Consider the following 16,177-nt stretch of genomic DNA (forward strand, 5'->3'; position numbering starts at 1 on the left):
AGTATTAATTATTTCTATGTTACACAACTCAATTTCACATGTTTCCACATCATTATTGTGATAAAGTCAAAAATGAAAGTTACCTATAGCAGAGTGAAGGGAAAAACTAAGCAGAAAAGTGCAGCATGAAGCAAAGATAACATAGTTAAAAGCCTTGTGTAGCAGCTCACATTCATAACTGAGATGAGAAAAACCTGTAAGTCAAAACGGAACCCAAGGAAAGGATGTAATGCTGGAGAAATTAATGGTATTTGACTAGCATCGTGATATAAAACTTCAAAGTTGTTTATTTGAGTGAGTTAAAGCTGTGATGATTAGGATAGCGTACTGCACACTAGTAGATGAAATATAACTAGTTACCGCCCGTGTCACCCCATGCTGCAATACATCAGTATGAACAGAATGAATACCACAACAATGTGCAGAAATACCCTGCTAATTCGAAAAAAACATGTTAAGATGTATGTTATGTTCAGTAAGGGTTTATTGCAAGCTAAATATAGTTTGTATTAAAGACTTATAGAAAGCATCATGGCCTTCATATTTTGTTGGCCATAGGATATCAATACTGAATAAGTAAACATGTTAACATCGCAGTTTCAAAGTAATGCAGAGGCATCCCTACCTATTAATCAATATGTAACAAAAGACTAAAATTATGATGTGTCTGCGGTAGGAAATACAAAGCGTAAACACATTTTGTTTGTTTGAGCAGAATGTTAATTTTTTAGTGACAACTTGAGAAATATTTTTGATCAGTAACAAACACTTTGTTCAACTCCAGCATTTGTGCCCCAATTTTGAACTTACAAATAATTCGTCATTAAGATAAAGGTAACCGCAGCGAAGTCCACAGATTTGGCAACAAACAATTTTTTTAAACCCGGGAGTAATTGCCTCGTACAAAATTTATAATTAATTGGCATACTTTGAGATGAGAAGCTGTGCAAGTCAATACCAAATGCACTACTGCAAGTATGGAGCCAATTATCTACTTAGACAACAAATATCAATGTACGCATGAACAACAAAAGTATTACTAGTCCAACAATCACCATAAAACAAATCCTACCGCACCAATATGTGTTTTTTGTATTCTAGCCTAATATTTTAGGTACCCACTGCTAAAGAAAATAAGGCTATTACAGGCCACTGTCTATCATTATGAGCAATACTACATGACTATTGCAACCATTTGAAAGTCAACAAAGTTTATTACTAGATACATTGTTCAAATTTTCATTTTTCTCAATTTACTTAAACATTACAAAAGTAATGCATGCAAGATCTTCAATTTTGGCTGCAGTCAAAATATGACAACCAATTTTAAAAGTATTTTCCTACGAATGCTCATATGAAATATTGTGCATACAAAACTAAACACTTGAACGTTTGATCACGTAAAGGACTAAAGGACAAAAAAGGGAGGCAAATATAACTTTGGTTTTGACAAATCAAAATATAATGAAGTTACTACTGTATGTATGATTTGAAACATCTTCGTTACATTTCCTCTCATGGGTAAAAGAATAAGAGGACAAATAATATAAACTAACTTGAACAGATCTAAGCCAGGCACAGTCAATAACTTTGCAGCAAGCGCATTTGTAGAATTCATATTTTTATCAAGACCGAGAAGGTAAATGATTAAAATGAGAAACGTTACATCAATATTTGTGGGCTAAGAAAGATGAGTAAATGAGCAGGGTAAATAAGACATGTTGTAATGTACATGGATCTACTTCAAACAGATACCATATACTGAAGGCAACATAAAATCTTTTAAAGTTTTATGTGAACAACCGCCAAACTCTAAACTTTTCTTTAGAATTGCAAAGATATGGCCACATGTAATATTTAAAACTAAAAAACAAGCATGGCAAGACAAAACATTAATATGAAAAACATTGTCAAACAAGCTTAATAGCGTAAACAAAAGTTACACCCAGAGTTGTCAAAACCTCGTCAAGAGAACAAACAACTCCAAGTCTACTCTTAGCAGTTTGGATTGTTTATGCTAGTTGCAGAAATATAAATGGCGAAAATAAGTAAAAATTAACTTTCCTTGAGTAAATCATCAAGTGAGATATCCCAAAAGTAGTTTCCTTCATATTTGGTTGCTGGTAGGCCAAAATCAAATCCAATTTTTCATAAATTCTTTTTCAACACTTTACCAAACCATAACACCATTCCGTGATTTCGTAACTTTTATGCAAAGCTTGTCTCAATGCATAGTTTACTGTTTTAATACCTACAAAACTAACCACCACCAGCTACCACTCGTTAATAACTAAAAAAACAGGAATGGATAGCCAGGCAACAACTTTAACACCTATTAACAACTTTCGACATGTTCAACTATAGCTGCATATCTAGGCCTTTGCATCTTCCATACCTGGTTGTAGTCAATATCTTCATCATCATCTGCGGTAGTAATTGTGTGCTCTACTTTGTACTCGACTACTCCATCCTTTTCTGTCATCAGCTATTTAAAACAAAAGAAGAGTGAAGATAATTTACATTCCATTTAAGTGCTATGACATTTCTAAATCAAGCTGATACATACCGACACATCGTAGGAACAGGATCTGACCAAAACAAAATTTTGACAAGATTGAATTGCATCGATGAACATTCTTCGTACATGGGTAAGTTAAAGCTAATCATTTGGATTACTCTGTAGGAACTTGGGTGCAAGAATCTTTTGGCACAAAAACAAAGCGAAGGAACTCTATCCATAGATTACACAAATCACAAATTGAGCACTCTCCACTCTGAACTACCATGTAAGACTATCTAGAATATTAGAAAATCGCAAGCTGGTCATGCGAGTAAGCAATTTGACAGCCATGTAACACAAGCTAAGCATGAAGCAAGATGGGATTCCTTGTTCGTTGTTGACTCTTCAAGGCTGCTTCACACTATATCGTCGTATGTCAGTGTTAATTACACAATACTTCAGTGATCGTTCATAATAACAATGTTCACACATCACAAACCCATCCCGGTTACATCAGCGAATAGTCCTTAGTAGAGCCTTTCCATTATACCATGCAGTCATGGTATTTATAAAGTACTAGTCCCGCAGCAACTGTCATGAAAGAAAACATAGATTGAGCAATCCACTACAGCCAATCATCATCGCCGAAGCAGTGCACATTGCATTCGCTGTCGTGTATGCTCGGCAAACTATTGGAAAGGTTTGACAGCTGTAGACTTTCCCGACGTATCCGCGTCGCCTCGACGATGCTATCAGCTACGGCGCACATAGTCGACAAATAATCGCCGAGAGGACAACTCCTACACATGGCGCTGTAGTGTGAACCAGCCTTAAAAAAGCTAATATAAGTCTAAAGGCTTGGGGGAAACGTACTGTAGTTGTTTGCGAAACCATCTCAGGGATGGAAGCCTGGCAACCATTCAAATCTTTATTCAAATCAGAAACAGCACTAAACTGGCGTTTTTCCGTCTTGACTGTAGGCGGTGTCCATGTTGATTGTGTATTTGATTCTGGAGAGCTGCCTGCAAACTTCATGCACGTAGTTGCAACTGTAGGGGGCTGCAATCAAGAGTGCATGTCTCACTAAAGCCATCAGATAAACGCTATGCTGATTGCGCAAGCAAAATCTACCCCTGAACCAGCCTCCTACTATTCATGTGTCAAACAAAGCACAGGTGGAATGTGTCAAGATTTCGAGCAGTGGTGTGAAGCAGGGGTGAGGGGGGATGTGGGAATGAGAACATTTCCAGCAGTCAAATGCTCATCACATCGCTGCCACCCTAGAGAACACATTTAGAGAACTTATTCTCGCTTCCTGGTTATTTTTAATATAAGGCCTTTACCAAAAAAACTATGGTATATACAAAAAGAAAGCCTCTTTGAACAAGAATAGATCATGTGACTAATGAAGGTTTGTCAGCGGTTAGCATTAGTAAAGCTGTTAGTAAAACATACCACCCCCACTTTGATAACCTTTTCAACTCTATCGCTAGTTTTCAGCTCAACGGAATCATCCATCCCTCCAGTTGGCATCACTCCTGCGGATTCAGTACTGAAAGCCGGTATTGGCAGCTCACCGGGACCAAACTTGCCAGCATCTGAAAGCTGGTTACTGTTAGCAAGTGTTGGTGTCTTCTCATAGCTGAGTAACTCTGAGGATGTACCCAGTTGTTGAGGACAAGTGTTAACCGGTGTCGGTGTTTTGCTGTTCGGCGATTCCGGCGGTGTACCCAGCTGTTGAGTTCTAGGACAAGCGTTGTCAACCACAATGTTATCGACAGGTGATTTTGCAGGACTAGCAGTGCTCAAAATTGGCAAAATTTCTGACTGAGGGGACAGAGGAGTTGTGGTCTCAGTAGTAGGGGGCTGAGTAGTAGGGGGCTGAGTAGTAGGGGACCAGGAATTTGCCGTGAACTGGACAGGTGGGCCAGTAGGAGACACCGGTGCAGAGGAAGGCTTATTTTTACTAATGCTGCAGCTAGGAGACCAAGCATCAATGCCCACTTGTTCAGTGTTACTGCCAGGAAGGCCATCACCCTGACTATGGCGTTTAGGTGTACCCAGAGACTGAAAACTTGTCCTTGGCAGTAATTGAGCACCAGCTGACTGCTTGGCATATTGGTTTGATATTGGCACCTGCAACATGAACGATAAGCTTATCAGCACCGTTAAAAATAAAGATAAGAGAGGCATGATAAAACTGAAGATATTTGTTAGACAAGTTATAGACAGCTTGTAACACACCTCACTATCACCTCTGACAGGCATGACTCGGACACAATGATACCATAAACATAACAATGGCAAAGAAAGAGGCGAAAAAGTGTATTGAAACTTTACTTCAGTTGCTGTTTTTGGGGTAGAACTGGCAGGGATTCTGTGCTGATTGATTTGTTCTCCGTTAGTAAGGTCACTGATGGATCTCGGCAGAGGAACAGGTTTGCCTTGAGATTCGGTGAGAGCGGGTGAGACCTCATCAGTTGTAGCCTCATTCACTGGTGGTTTTTGTATCATAGCATCAGTATTCTGTCTATGAATATTCGCGGCTGCAACAGGTCCACTTGTCTCAGATGGTCGCCGGCTGCTTGAATTGGATGGTGATTTTTTTGCACTTTTTGCCGCCAAAGGTGTACTATTCGTAGGAGTATGGCGACCAGTACCACCAGATGGTCTGCGGGCATTAGGAGGCAACCGACTAGAATTTACGCCTTTGGCTATGCCGGTCTCATCTAAAGTCTCGTTGGGCAAATACTCACTACCTCCTCCGTGAGATACATCAACGAGCTGGTCCACTCCTTTAGTCAGACGACCCTGAATAATGTTAACAGCGTAAAAGTTAGCATAATGCATGAGGATAATTTCACACTTGCGTTTGTGGCAAGTCAATTACAGTTGAATGGAACTGGCATGGAGAAAAAGGGCAAACAAGAGAATTGCTAAAGGGCAGTGAGTGGTTCGGCTATCCACTAATCGCTCAACAACAAAATTGAAATAGCCGCCTGAAATCATTTATTTGTTATTTGTACCAAATCCCTTAATTCCAGTTTATAATTAAAATCAGCAGTCTCGAATCGCAAGATTAGATACATGTACTTCAGCCAATAATTTTCGTGAATACTCAACCTAGAGACCATAAGGCTATAATGACAGCGACTATCAGGAGCTGCTCATTCGCTGCAACACACTGTCTGAAGTTCACCTTTAGCAACTTGCTTACAATTTCATATGAGCTAAATGAGACTCTGAGCGAGAAGAAACATTGTTGTTGCATGATGGAATAGTGAAATTTTTTTTTCTTCATCTAATAGAATAACTGAAAGCTACAAGCTTCAGGGTTTATACACAACAGCAAGACACATGCATTGACAAAGACAACTTTCAGCTGTACCACTCGGACAATTGCACACAAGTCTGTCATTCTATGCTCATTCACGCAATATAAACTAATTAACAAAATGTAAATACCCGTTAACACACTATTTGTAAATTACCTTTTTTGGTTTTTATTCATAGTTGAAAAGAATTGAGGTCTATAATAATTTCTATAATTCTATATAAAAGAAGCTACTCGCTGTTGTTAATATAACCTCTACCCCAACAACTTTACAAGATATAGATACCCTAGGACACTTATATTTCGTTAGTATTTAGTTTCGTGAGTAGCACACGGAATAAAATTTCGCTGCAACTTAATTTCGCGGCTCTGATGAGTGCGAAAATATAGTGATGTGAAAATAAATGCAGTGGAAAAAACAGATTACATTCCTCAGGTCCAGTTTGCTAATAAGAAAAACATTCAATTTGAGACTAGTTCGTATTTGTAAACCACAGGTTGAAATGTGTGGGTGAGATCGGCAATTCAATTTGATCACTTGCTGCCATTTGTTTTTTGGACTATCAATGACGTCTAGGTTCCTCCCGCTGTGACTTTCACACTCGAATCCCAAGAAAAAGAAAATAGATAGGTAGCAACCAACTTCACAACCAAAACTGTATAACCCTTACGCTGCCATAAACGCATTTATGCGTTTTCTAGGGGGGCACTGCCATAAACGCATTTTTGGACTTTCTCAGCAATTGTCTGGTAACCTGATTTTATTATTTGTTGACCACATAACCCACGGTCTTTAAGTGTTTTATGAAATTGACTGTGTTGTCCGAAGATTTCTCTATAAAATCAGCCTAAAACAACGAAGCAATTTTAAACTTTTGTTTGAGAATTGCTAATCTAAAAACGAACATCTTTCTGTGAGTTCATTAACTACCCCGCGCGAGTCATAAAACAGGTAATTAGTTGTTGTTGACATAATAGCCAATTTAGATTTTCGTGATTATACAGATAATTAAAGTAGAACTTGAAAAAATACTGTATACATATCATGAAGCAATATCGGCAATTTCGGTAAAATGGCTGGCACTAGGCCGGTAGCTAATTTGTACATGGTTGGCAGTGGAAGAGATAATGTGGTTAGACCTGATGAGGGTTGATATTGTTTTTGGTTGGTAATAAAATTCATCACTACAATAATTATTCTGCAATTTTATGACTTCACCTACCAGACTTTCATCCTCATCAGTTACAAATTCGGTGACTAAACTGATATAATCTTAATTTGCTTTGCCATGCTGCTCAGTCGGTGTATTAGCTATAATGAGTTTACCAGAAATTTCCCATTGATCCCAACCACAGACGAAAATTGCCTGCATTTCTAATATGACGATTTTATTGTGAATATCAATGAACAAAGCTATTTAACTTCGCGTTTTCGCTCGTTTGTTATGATAGTTTAGTTTCGCTCATTAAATTTTCGCGAGAGGATGACACCGCGAAAACGCGAAAGTTAGATGCCGCGAATACATAAGTGTCCTAGGGTAGGCGATATAAGCTGCTACAAGATGCCACTCTGGCACAGCTATTACAGTTTTAGCACAAGCTTCAGCGCAAGCTTAGAATTAAAGATGAGAAAGCCAACTGTCTAGATTAGGTGGAACAATGTGAAAAGAATATAAAAGAGTTTCTCATCGGCATCATCAGTTTACACTGTACGCATGCAGAAAGTATTCACACTAGGACTTTGGCTGCCAGAACTGACTCGCTTCTAATATAATTGAGATATGAATTAGCTTGTACCACAGCCACTTCTCAACTCCGGTAAACCGAATGCAAGGGTTAGTTGTCAATGCTACTTGACCAGACGATAAGAGCACGCTGAGAGACCACACAAGAAATGCTGCCAACAAATTTAAAATCTAGGAATGTTGAACAGAACATGCACGGATGAACACAGCTAGCCACCTCAGGTTGTCCCGCTGCGTCTAGGTGGGAGTCATCTAGAGCAGGTGACAGAGTCCGATCACCCACCTCCTGCCATCAAATGGAGCAAATTGAATATGGTTAAAAACAAACCCTATCCTATTTAGTAACAGAACTAGGTTTGACATGTGTAAACCTAAAACACATCATATGTATAAAAGAAATTTAATGACCAGTTTTAAATTCCGTTTTTTATTAAGATGACAACTCCTTAAAAATAGCAAAAACAGATCGGCCTACTAGACCAAGAGATCAGCCTACTAGGAATGAATACAAGGCTTGCTCCCTTAACACTAATCAAGCAGATTTCGCTACTCATATAATTTGGACAGCATATAAAAGTACTGTATGTAGTACTAGGTACTAGAAGTTAGCCAAATTCAGCCCTGCAGGTAGATGAACTAATGAAGGTAGAGCACATGTTATCACTCACCCCTATGGTGTTGTAGTTCTTATCAGACTGCCTGTAAGCTCTTCGAGGTACAGCGGCTGGCATAGTGTTTACATGTACATGCGGGCCCATTCCAAGTGGATATGTATCTGATGACATGACACTGTTGGCCCGAGAGAAGGACTTACGGGGCGTCACTAGAATTGGGCAAATGAAAACATGCTTTAATTTGCACTAAATAATTCATAGAAAACATGTATTTACATGTTTAATCAGCAAGCTCACAGTTAGAGTCAGCATCTCGATGCTCGCAGGCTGACTAGACTTACCCTATGTCGCAACTAAACAGATTTAGGATGTTAAATTCGTACAGCTATTTCAGTGACAAGTTTTGCAGGTCATTCCATATATGAGCATAGAGCATCAATCGACTTAAGAGTTAACCAGAGTTGTCTGCTTGAACAACAAAGAGTAATTGCAGCCACTCACAGCATCAAATGTGCTATAACTTACTGCAGTGAAATGCTGTTGGCAGGTAAATCAATGCCATATTTAAGGCCCATTTTGCTGACTAATGATGGGTTGCTAGGTGCATCTATCTCTCTGATGACATAAGACAGTCATTTTAACTAGTGTGCTCGTGTTTGTTGGTTTGTTTGAGGCCCTTTTATTGGCTAATATTTTCTGTTTTCAAGTTTTCGGAATAAGCCATTCTTTTCCCGGTACACATAGAGAAGGATCAGTCAATTTGCCATAAAACATCAGCCAGTGTAGGCCGGTCTTAAAAACTAGCGACAACTCCCTAAAATAGTAGAATTCTACATGGGGTGATCCCCAAATGACAAGAGCTGTCTAGACATGTATCAATAAAACTATTCAAAAGGTAAATGTCATATGTTGAAGGTCGGCATGCCTCAGACGAGTTTCTGTATGCAAAAACAAATGTCGGGTGTACTGCTATTTTCACATTTTGTAACACGCTGCCTCTCATATTATTAAAACTGTTCCAGCTTTGTGTTGCGCCTAACAGTGACATTTATGTCAATTGTCGAGTGTTACTCAAGTATTCCAAAGTAAATATAATTCCACAAATTGTGTTAATCTTATAAAAAAGCTTGTGGTGAGTTATTCAAGCTTTCTATTGAAATTGCAGTACTCCCTGTACACCCCTGTACCTCCCCTGACACCCCTGTACAACATGCAGATTCTCATCCTGAAGTATCTTGAAGAAGTAATCTCATGTTCATAATTAGATGAGTAAATCGTCATTGATTATTATCTTTGTATTACTACAAGTAGTAACGTTGTATTTGAGTTTAACAGTAAAACTAATTTCAAGTGCAGAGTATCCTACAAACAATACAATTTTTCAAGTTATCTGAGTCGGTCTGCCGGGGTTAATTAATTTTTACATTTTAACAATCGGTCAGTGAAGATATTGTAAACACATGAGTGCGTTTTACTGAAGTTAGGTGTATGTCATTGTGCATAACTGGTAAGATGGTGCAATTATAGCTGAATAATATAGCCTATTGTAAAAAGGAGACCTTCATCTATCTTTTAAAATGAAGATCAACGGTGTACTCTGCTTTGTTTTCTCACTAGTGAGGTGCTTGGCGCATCCATTGCACAAGAAAATTGATAGAACTCATTCAAGTTGTTCATGTTAGCAGACTGATTAATAGCAGTTTTTTCTGAGCGGGGAGACAGAGAGGTGATAGACATGTAATGCGATTTACAAATAGCAACTAAATTATTACATAAAGGCTTGTAAGTACCGTATATTTCAGCGTATAAAGCGACCATCAGATAACGTGAGGTGTAAAAGTGGAGCAAATTGTTATGAAGTTATCATATATCGGTTGCATAAGCAAACTGATAAATTAAACATGTTCACATTTGAACAAAAAATAAAAAGAGATGCAGCCTCCGCTGATTTTTCCCTTAGCTAGCCGTAATAACGGATAGCATCTCAGTATTGCTTAGAAGCATTGTGGGAGGAGTTCGGCCAATAGCACATCAGCATCTTAGTAATTTTTTGGGCATACAGTAAGGCAAAGAAAATACCGCAACCAGAGGCCGAAAAACATATTCCACATCATAACTTGAAAAAATGGCATCCTTGGGCCAATGTATTCCGGGGATCAACCGTACTGTATGTGATACCTAGTTTTACTGTGAAATAATGCTGTATGCAATCAGCAATTTTTATTTTACAACCAAATTGATACTTTTATGTAAAATAAAAAATTTGCCCTTAGAATTGGAATTGAAGGTCTAACTTTCATATCGGTTGTGTAAAACAAAACCCAATTTTCAAGGGTGATCCTTTGACTTCAAGGGTCATCTCATACACTGAAATACACCGTAGGTTAATATACTGCGGGTTAATATACTGCGGGTTAATATACTGCGGGTTAATATACTGCGGGTTAATTACTGTGGGTTAATATACTGTGGGTTAATATACTGTTGGTTAATATACTGTTGGTTAATATATTGCGCGTTAATATACTGTGGGTTAATATACTGCGGGTTAATAAACTGTGGGTTAATTACTGTGGGTTAATATCATGCGGGTTAATATACTGTTGGTTAGTATACTGCGGGTTAATAAACTGCGGGTTAATAAACTGCGGGTTAATATACTGTGGGTTAATATTCTGTTGGTTAATAAACTGCGGGTTAATATATTGTGGGTTAATATACTGTGGGTGAATATACTGTTGGTTAATATACTGTGGGTTAATATACTGCGGGTTAATATACTGTGGGTTAATATACTGCGGGTTAATATACTGTGGGTTAATATACTGCGGGTTAATATACTGTGGGTTAATATACTGCGGGTTAATATACTGTGGGTTAATATACTGCGGGTTAATATACTGTGGGTTAATATACTGCAGGTTAATATACTGTTGGTTAATATACTGCAGATACAAGCCTTCAGCTAAATTAGTTGTTATGCTGTACAAGGTGTAACTTGGCAAATCTCTGCGTGTCCAATGGTGAACCAGCAGCACATAACTACCAACTTTCAATGCCACCGATATGTGTTTAAGCATCCAGTTTTAATACATAGTAACCCTCAACAAGAAGTCAAAGCACTATCATACCTTAATTAACAGATCAACACGACTCTGTACTCAAGTCTTGACATCAAAAATATAAAGACTACTTAGCCAGTAAAAGCACGCCATTTAAAAAGACAGAGTTTTCAGATATAACAATTCACTCACATGCGCCTTGAAGCTGGTTCTGTGTGCGGACAGAGAGTCGCCACCTGCGGTTACCAAATCCCCTCAGAGTGCCGGTGTCTGTGAGCTCAGGCTGCTTCAGGCGAAAAAACTGGTGATTCTCTACAGCTATTCTCATCAGCCTCTTGGCCAGCTTTACAGAAGGTAGCTGATATCCGAGGGTGGTTTGGTGGTGCTCAAACTGTGTCAAGCATAACTTGTTCAAGCATGAGTGGATAACTACTCGGCTAGTAAAATGGCTGTTCTGACTGCCAAAGGCTATGCAATGGATCGCATGAGAAACATATTGGTCCACAGGAGATATAATGAGCCAAAGTCAAGTAACAAATACATGTATCCCATAAACAGTGGCTTTATTTAACCTTGTGCAAAGCATTATTTATTTTGAGAGCTTTTACATGTTAGCTAGAAATATTTTAGTCCAATAGTATAAGGTGTCTCTGTGGCCTACCAACAAAATCAATAAAAATTAGGTTAAGCGCGACTGCTGACAGAAGAATCCAATATAAAATAAGCTGAGAAAGACAGCGGGTACTCTAACACCTATGTGACCAGCTGTCCCTGACTCAAACAAGCAATCTCACAGATGAGATGAGTCATGGTGATGAGTCATGGTGAGTGCTCTCAACTGCTGGCAGGTGTCAACTGCTGGCAGGTGTCAACTGCTGGCAGGTGTCTCTTTAGTAGCTCCAGAATATGTACTCATCAGACTAATATGATGAGTAAGTGTAATGAAGCAGGTGAGATGGCAATGTAAAAGGTTGAATAAGACCGTATAGAGAGAAAAAACTATTTGCTCCGATTTAGCGATTTTGTTAGTGAGATGTGGTTTTTCCCCTACTTACTTCAGTGCATCTATGAGCAGCCTTCACCTATGCAGCACACCAGTCTGGGAAGGGAGAAATTACCTAACCAAATGTTAACGTCAGCAGGTAACGTCAGCATTTCAAATTGGTAACACACATTTTAGTTCGCTGTCGCTCTGAAGGTCCGACACTGGCAAGTATAAGCATTTGGCCAACTCCAGAGCTTTTCGGTTTTTTTCGTTAAAACTTTGAAAGCAAATCCACAAAAATAATTAGTCACTGTATCGGGCTAATAGTAGTTAATGTTTAATTAATGCTGTTTTCATACTTCGAAGTATATAAAAAACGGTTTACATTTACGATGGTATATAAACAATTATTTTTAGGTTCAAAGTTGTGCTTAGCGAGCCAAACTTTTACGCGTTGCATTTGTGCAAAATGCAACGAGCAGTAGTTTTGCTCCACTAAAAGATCGTTTGGACACTAATATCAACTAGTTCAGTAGTGCAGAGGAAGAGCTGAATTAAGAAGACATCGTGGAAAGTATTGGGCAGCCAGAAGAAAATGTTCGTTTCATCGAAAGCAACAGTCAGAAGCAACTGGCAGAGCAAATGATGCAAATATTTTTGTTTCAAAAATGCTAATTTTTCTTTTTGCATGTATTAAAAGTATGGTTCGTTTATGTCACTTGTTCTTGAGTATGTATTTGTAGCATTTGATAGATTGTTAGCATATAACTTATAAATTTGCAGATTTATAGCATATTATTTGATAGCATCCTTACGGTTATCTCAACTTAGCTTACAATGGCTCAACGGTCATAACTCTTCTTCTTTTGCACATAAAAAGCCAGTTTTTGCTGCAAACTGTAACAAACATGTCAATGAGTGCAATGAGCTTTTAGGCTTTTTTGTTACATATAGTTACAAAATAAAAATATGCCTTAAAATTTAGAATGCAATAAAAATTGAAAGCTCCAACAAATTGCACAGCAGGGCCTAGGCTATAATATTATCGCAGGTTAACTGTAAGCAATATAGATCAACTAGTAGAGATATTTCTCGGCCTCCTAATGCATATTCATTTGGAGATCTACGAGAAGTTGGAAGTTAGCAGATTTATTGCATGTAAATGGGTTAATGTCGCTCCACCTGAAGGAGAGGCAAAATATAGGCGGCATTTGCTTCGACCGTAAAAGGGTTACCTAAATTGATCTTCCCAAAATTCTGACGAGCTATTTAAAAACTACAACGCCAACCTCTATTTGAATGCCACCTCCTTCCTATTGGCTGCCACCTTTATTTGACCGTCACTACAGAAGGTTTGAAAAATAGCGCATCATGGCATTCAAATAGAGGTTTGACGGTATATAAAAAGGTGAGCTGTGGGTCTATGTGCATCATGCCCAGTACATAGAGACAACTAGACCATCAGCAACCCAAACAGATGCGTGTATGAGGAGGCGCATGATATGCTATGACAACCTGTCAGTCTGCATTGAACAAATATTATTTTGCAAGCTATAGTCATAGATCACATGTCAAAACTTGAGAAATCAGTGGATCACAAATGATTACATAAAAAACATTTCTTTATAACTCAAGAAGCCTTTACCTCCCTTTAATGACCTCTTCAGCGGTCCATTCGCCTACCGTTTACACTTCACAGAAATTAGCTTGACACAATATTAGAGGTCAATAAAAGATAACCTAGACAAGATGGCTGCTGACAAGTGCTAATGTCAGGAGAACAATACAGACATGTAAGAGCTTTACAACACTCATACTTGTCAACCAGCTCGCTAATAGACATCAATAACACAATAAAATCTTTCATCACTCAACCCACGCTGACAGCAATAGCTAGGAGCCTAGAGCACCCTAGATCCTTCCCATGAACACATTTGCTGCCATCATATAGTACCATCATATAACGCTATCACAATGACCACATTCTGCATGTCACAGAGCTAGCAGTAAATATTCAGAACCTACTTATAATGTTCAGAGCAATTAGGACAATTAGGTCAAGGAATGACAAGCTCTCAGAAATGCAGCCTGTAAAAATAAACAATGAACACTAGAGCGGCAGCAAATGCTCGAGTTTCAGGTCAACTAGTCATTTGGCTACACCATCTACCTATATCCTCATCGCCCTATATCCTCTCCTATGTCCTCCTCATTTATCTTGTTCTATATCCTCCCCTCAGACTGAAAGTCAGCAAAGTTTAACCTAACGTTATGTTATTTTCGCCTTAAAATGCTAATTTGTCAACATAAAACTTGAGTGAATACTTGAATTAGCATATAGAGTAATTCTGCACATATGATGCATGAAGTCACTTTTTCACATAATTTGGTTACATGGTGCTCCAATTATGGTGCTACAATATTAAACAATGTTTCATAAATTATTTTCTTAGTTTAAAAATCATGAGCCCTGTGAATACAGCGCTAATGATAGCGGTGAAAAAAAATAAAAAGGAATGTTTTCCTTCAAATTGAAGCAAAAGAAAATTACAAAAAGGCAAGGAATTTTGAATCAATTTTTGTACAAATATACGAAGGCGTCGAGTAGCTATCATGAGAAAAAAAGTGGGTGACACAAAAAAAGACCCGTAGTGATAATTAAAGGTAACATGTAAAAGTATCAAATATAAAAATACAGAATATAACTAAGTCATGTGAATTTAAAACTTCAGACCAAATCACACAAGCTCCACGTCTCTAGCACCATTTTATCTATTACTATCTACTACTGTGTGTCTACCTGTCTCCCTGTATATAATTACAAGAAGTATAATTTATCGTTAAGTCCTTGAGCTGGAGGGTGAATCGAACAACTATTCTGAGTATTTTGCTATGACATAGATGAATTGAAGATGTGAGAAAATTGTGAAAGAAGTAACTATGTACTGTAAAACTTTGAAGTTTGACTGTAGTTTGACAATATATAAACTGTAACGGCTTAAGGCAACAGCTAACTTTTAATAACCGTACTGTAGTAATAGTCGGTACTGTAGTAATAGTAGTCAGTACTGTAGTAATAGTAGTCAGTACTGTAGTAGTAGTCAGTATTGTAGTAATAGTAGTCAGTACTGTAGTAGTGGTCAGTACTGTAGTAGTGGTCAGTACTGTAGTAATAGTAGTCAGTGCTGTAGCAATAGTAGTCAGTATTGTAGTAATAGTGGTCAGTACTGTAGTAATAGTAGTCAGTATTGTAGTAATAGTAGTCAGAGCTGTAGCAATAGTAGTCGGTACTACTATATATCATTATATACTAATAGATATGATAATCTTTTACCGATTGAGGACTCTCTCAATTTTTACAATTGATGCCGTGCAGTAAGATGGCCTCTGAAAGATATGTCAGTAGTAGACAACTTTTTTATACAGAAAGATATTATGCGCTCAGTGTCTGAGGGTCGGTATCAATCGCTTTAAGTTTTTTATATATGATAGCAAAATTTACAAACACTTGCGCCACATAGAAAAGTGTATGCATCCGCTGAGATTTCACCAATTTTTAGTGCAATAAACTCTTTTACCAGTCATTGATGTATCTACTCCACACCAAGAACATGCCTCTAAACAATCGCTCATCCGCAAGCGCAGAGCTGCAAGGTCAAGGAAGAAAGTGCTCACCTCGCCTGGTTTGACTTTAATACGAAACACATTTCTCTTGTATTCTATCTTGAGTATACGAGGCCACTTGAAGCAGTCCATCCGAATATTTCCATCATAGACATAAATACCGCAAGCGCTCACACCAATTTTCACCTAGAAGACAATACAAAAGGAATGCAGGAGCCCAGGAGCATTCACACTTTGAAGCCTAACCTTGTATACAGAAGCGAGTACCCTGAGCCTGGACAGTAATAACAACTTTCAATAGACTGCGAAAGCA

General features: G+C 38.1%; 1 protein-coding gene across 6 annotated transcripts in view; it reads right to left on the bottom strand.

Moving 5' to 3' along the window:
• The window catches only part of LOC137396462 (band 4.1-like protein 3), a 33,592-nt gene that overhangs the window by 1,271 nt on the left and 16,144 nt on the right, over nucleotides 1–16,177 (bottom strand). The window contains exons 7-15 of one of the 6 annotated variants that reach the window (XM_068082770.1): nucleotides 15,916–16,050; nucleotides 11,448–11,646; nucleotides 8,248–8,402; nucleotides 7,797–7,865; nucleotides 4,841–5,311; nucleotides 3,974–4,636; nucleotides 3,374–3,559; nucleotides 2,396–2,485; nucleotides 361–378 (exon numbers count right to left, since the gene is read on the bottom strand). In XM_068082770.1, the coding sequence (XP_067938871.1) occupies nucleotides 361–378; nucleotides 2,396–2,485; nucleotides 3,374–3,559; nucleotides 3,974–4,636; nucleotides 4,841–5,311; nucleotides 7,797–7,865; nucleotides 8,248–8,402; nucleotides 11,448–11,646; nucleotides 15,916–16,050 (1,986 nt within the window). Of the gene's footprint in view, nucleotides 1–360; nucleotides 379–2,395; nucleotides 2,486–3,373; nucleotides 3,560–3,955; nucleotides 4,637–4,840; nucleotides 5,312–7,796; nucleotides 7,866–8,247; nucleotides 8,403–11,447; nucleotides 11,647–15,915; nucleotides 16,051–16,177 lie in introns of all 6 variants that reach the window. The other 5 variants (XM_068082754.1, XM_068082778.1, XM_068082781.1 and 2 more) reach the window with 5 other exon arrangements.

This window comes from Watersipora subatra, chromosome 1, assembly GCF_963576615.1.
Source record: "Watersipora subatra chromosome 1, tzWatSuba1.1, whole genome shotgun sequence".
NCBI classification, from domain to species: Eukaryota; Metazoa; Bryozoa; class Gymnolaemata; order Cheilostomatida; family Watersiporidae; genus Watersipora; species Watersipora subatra.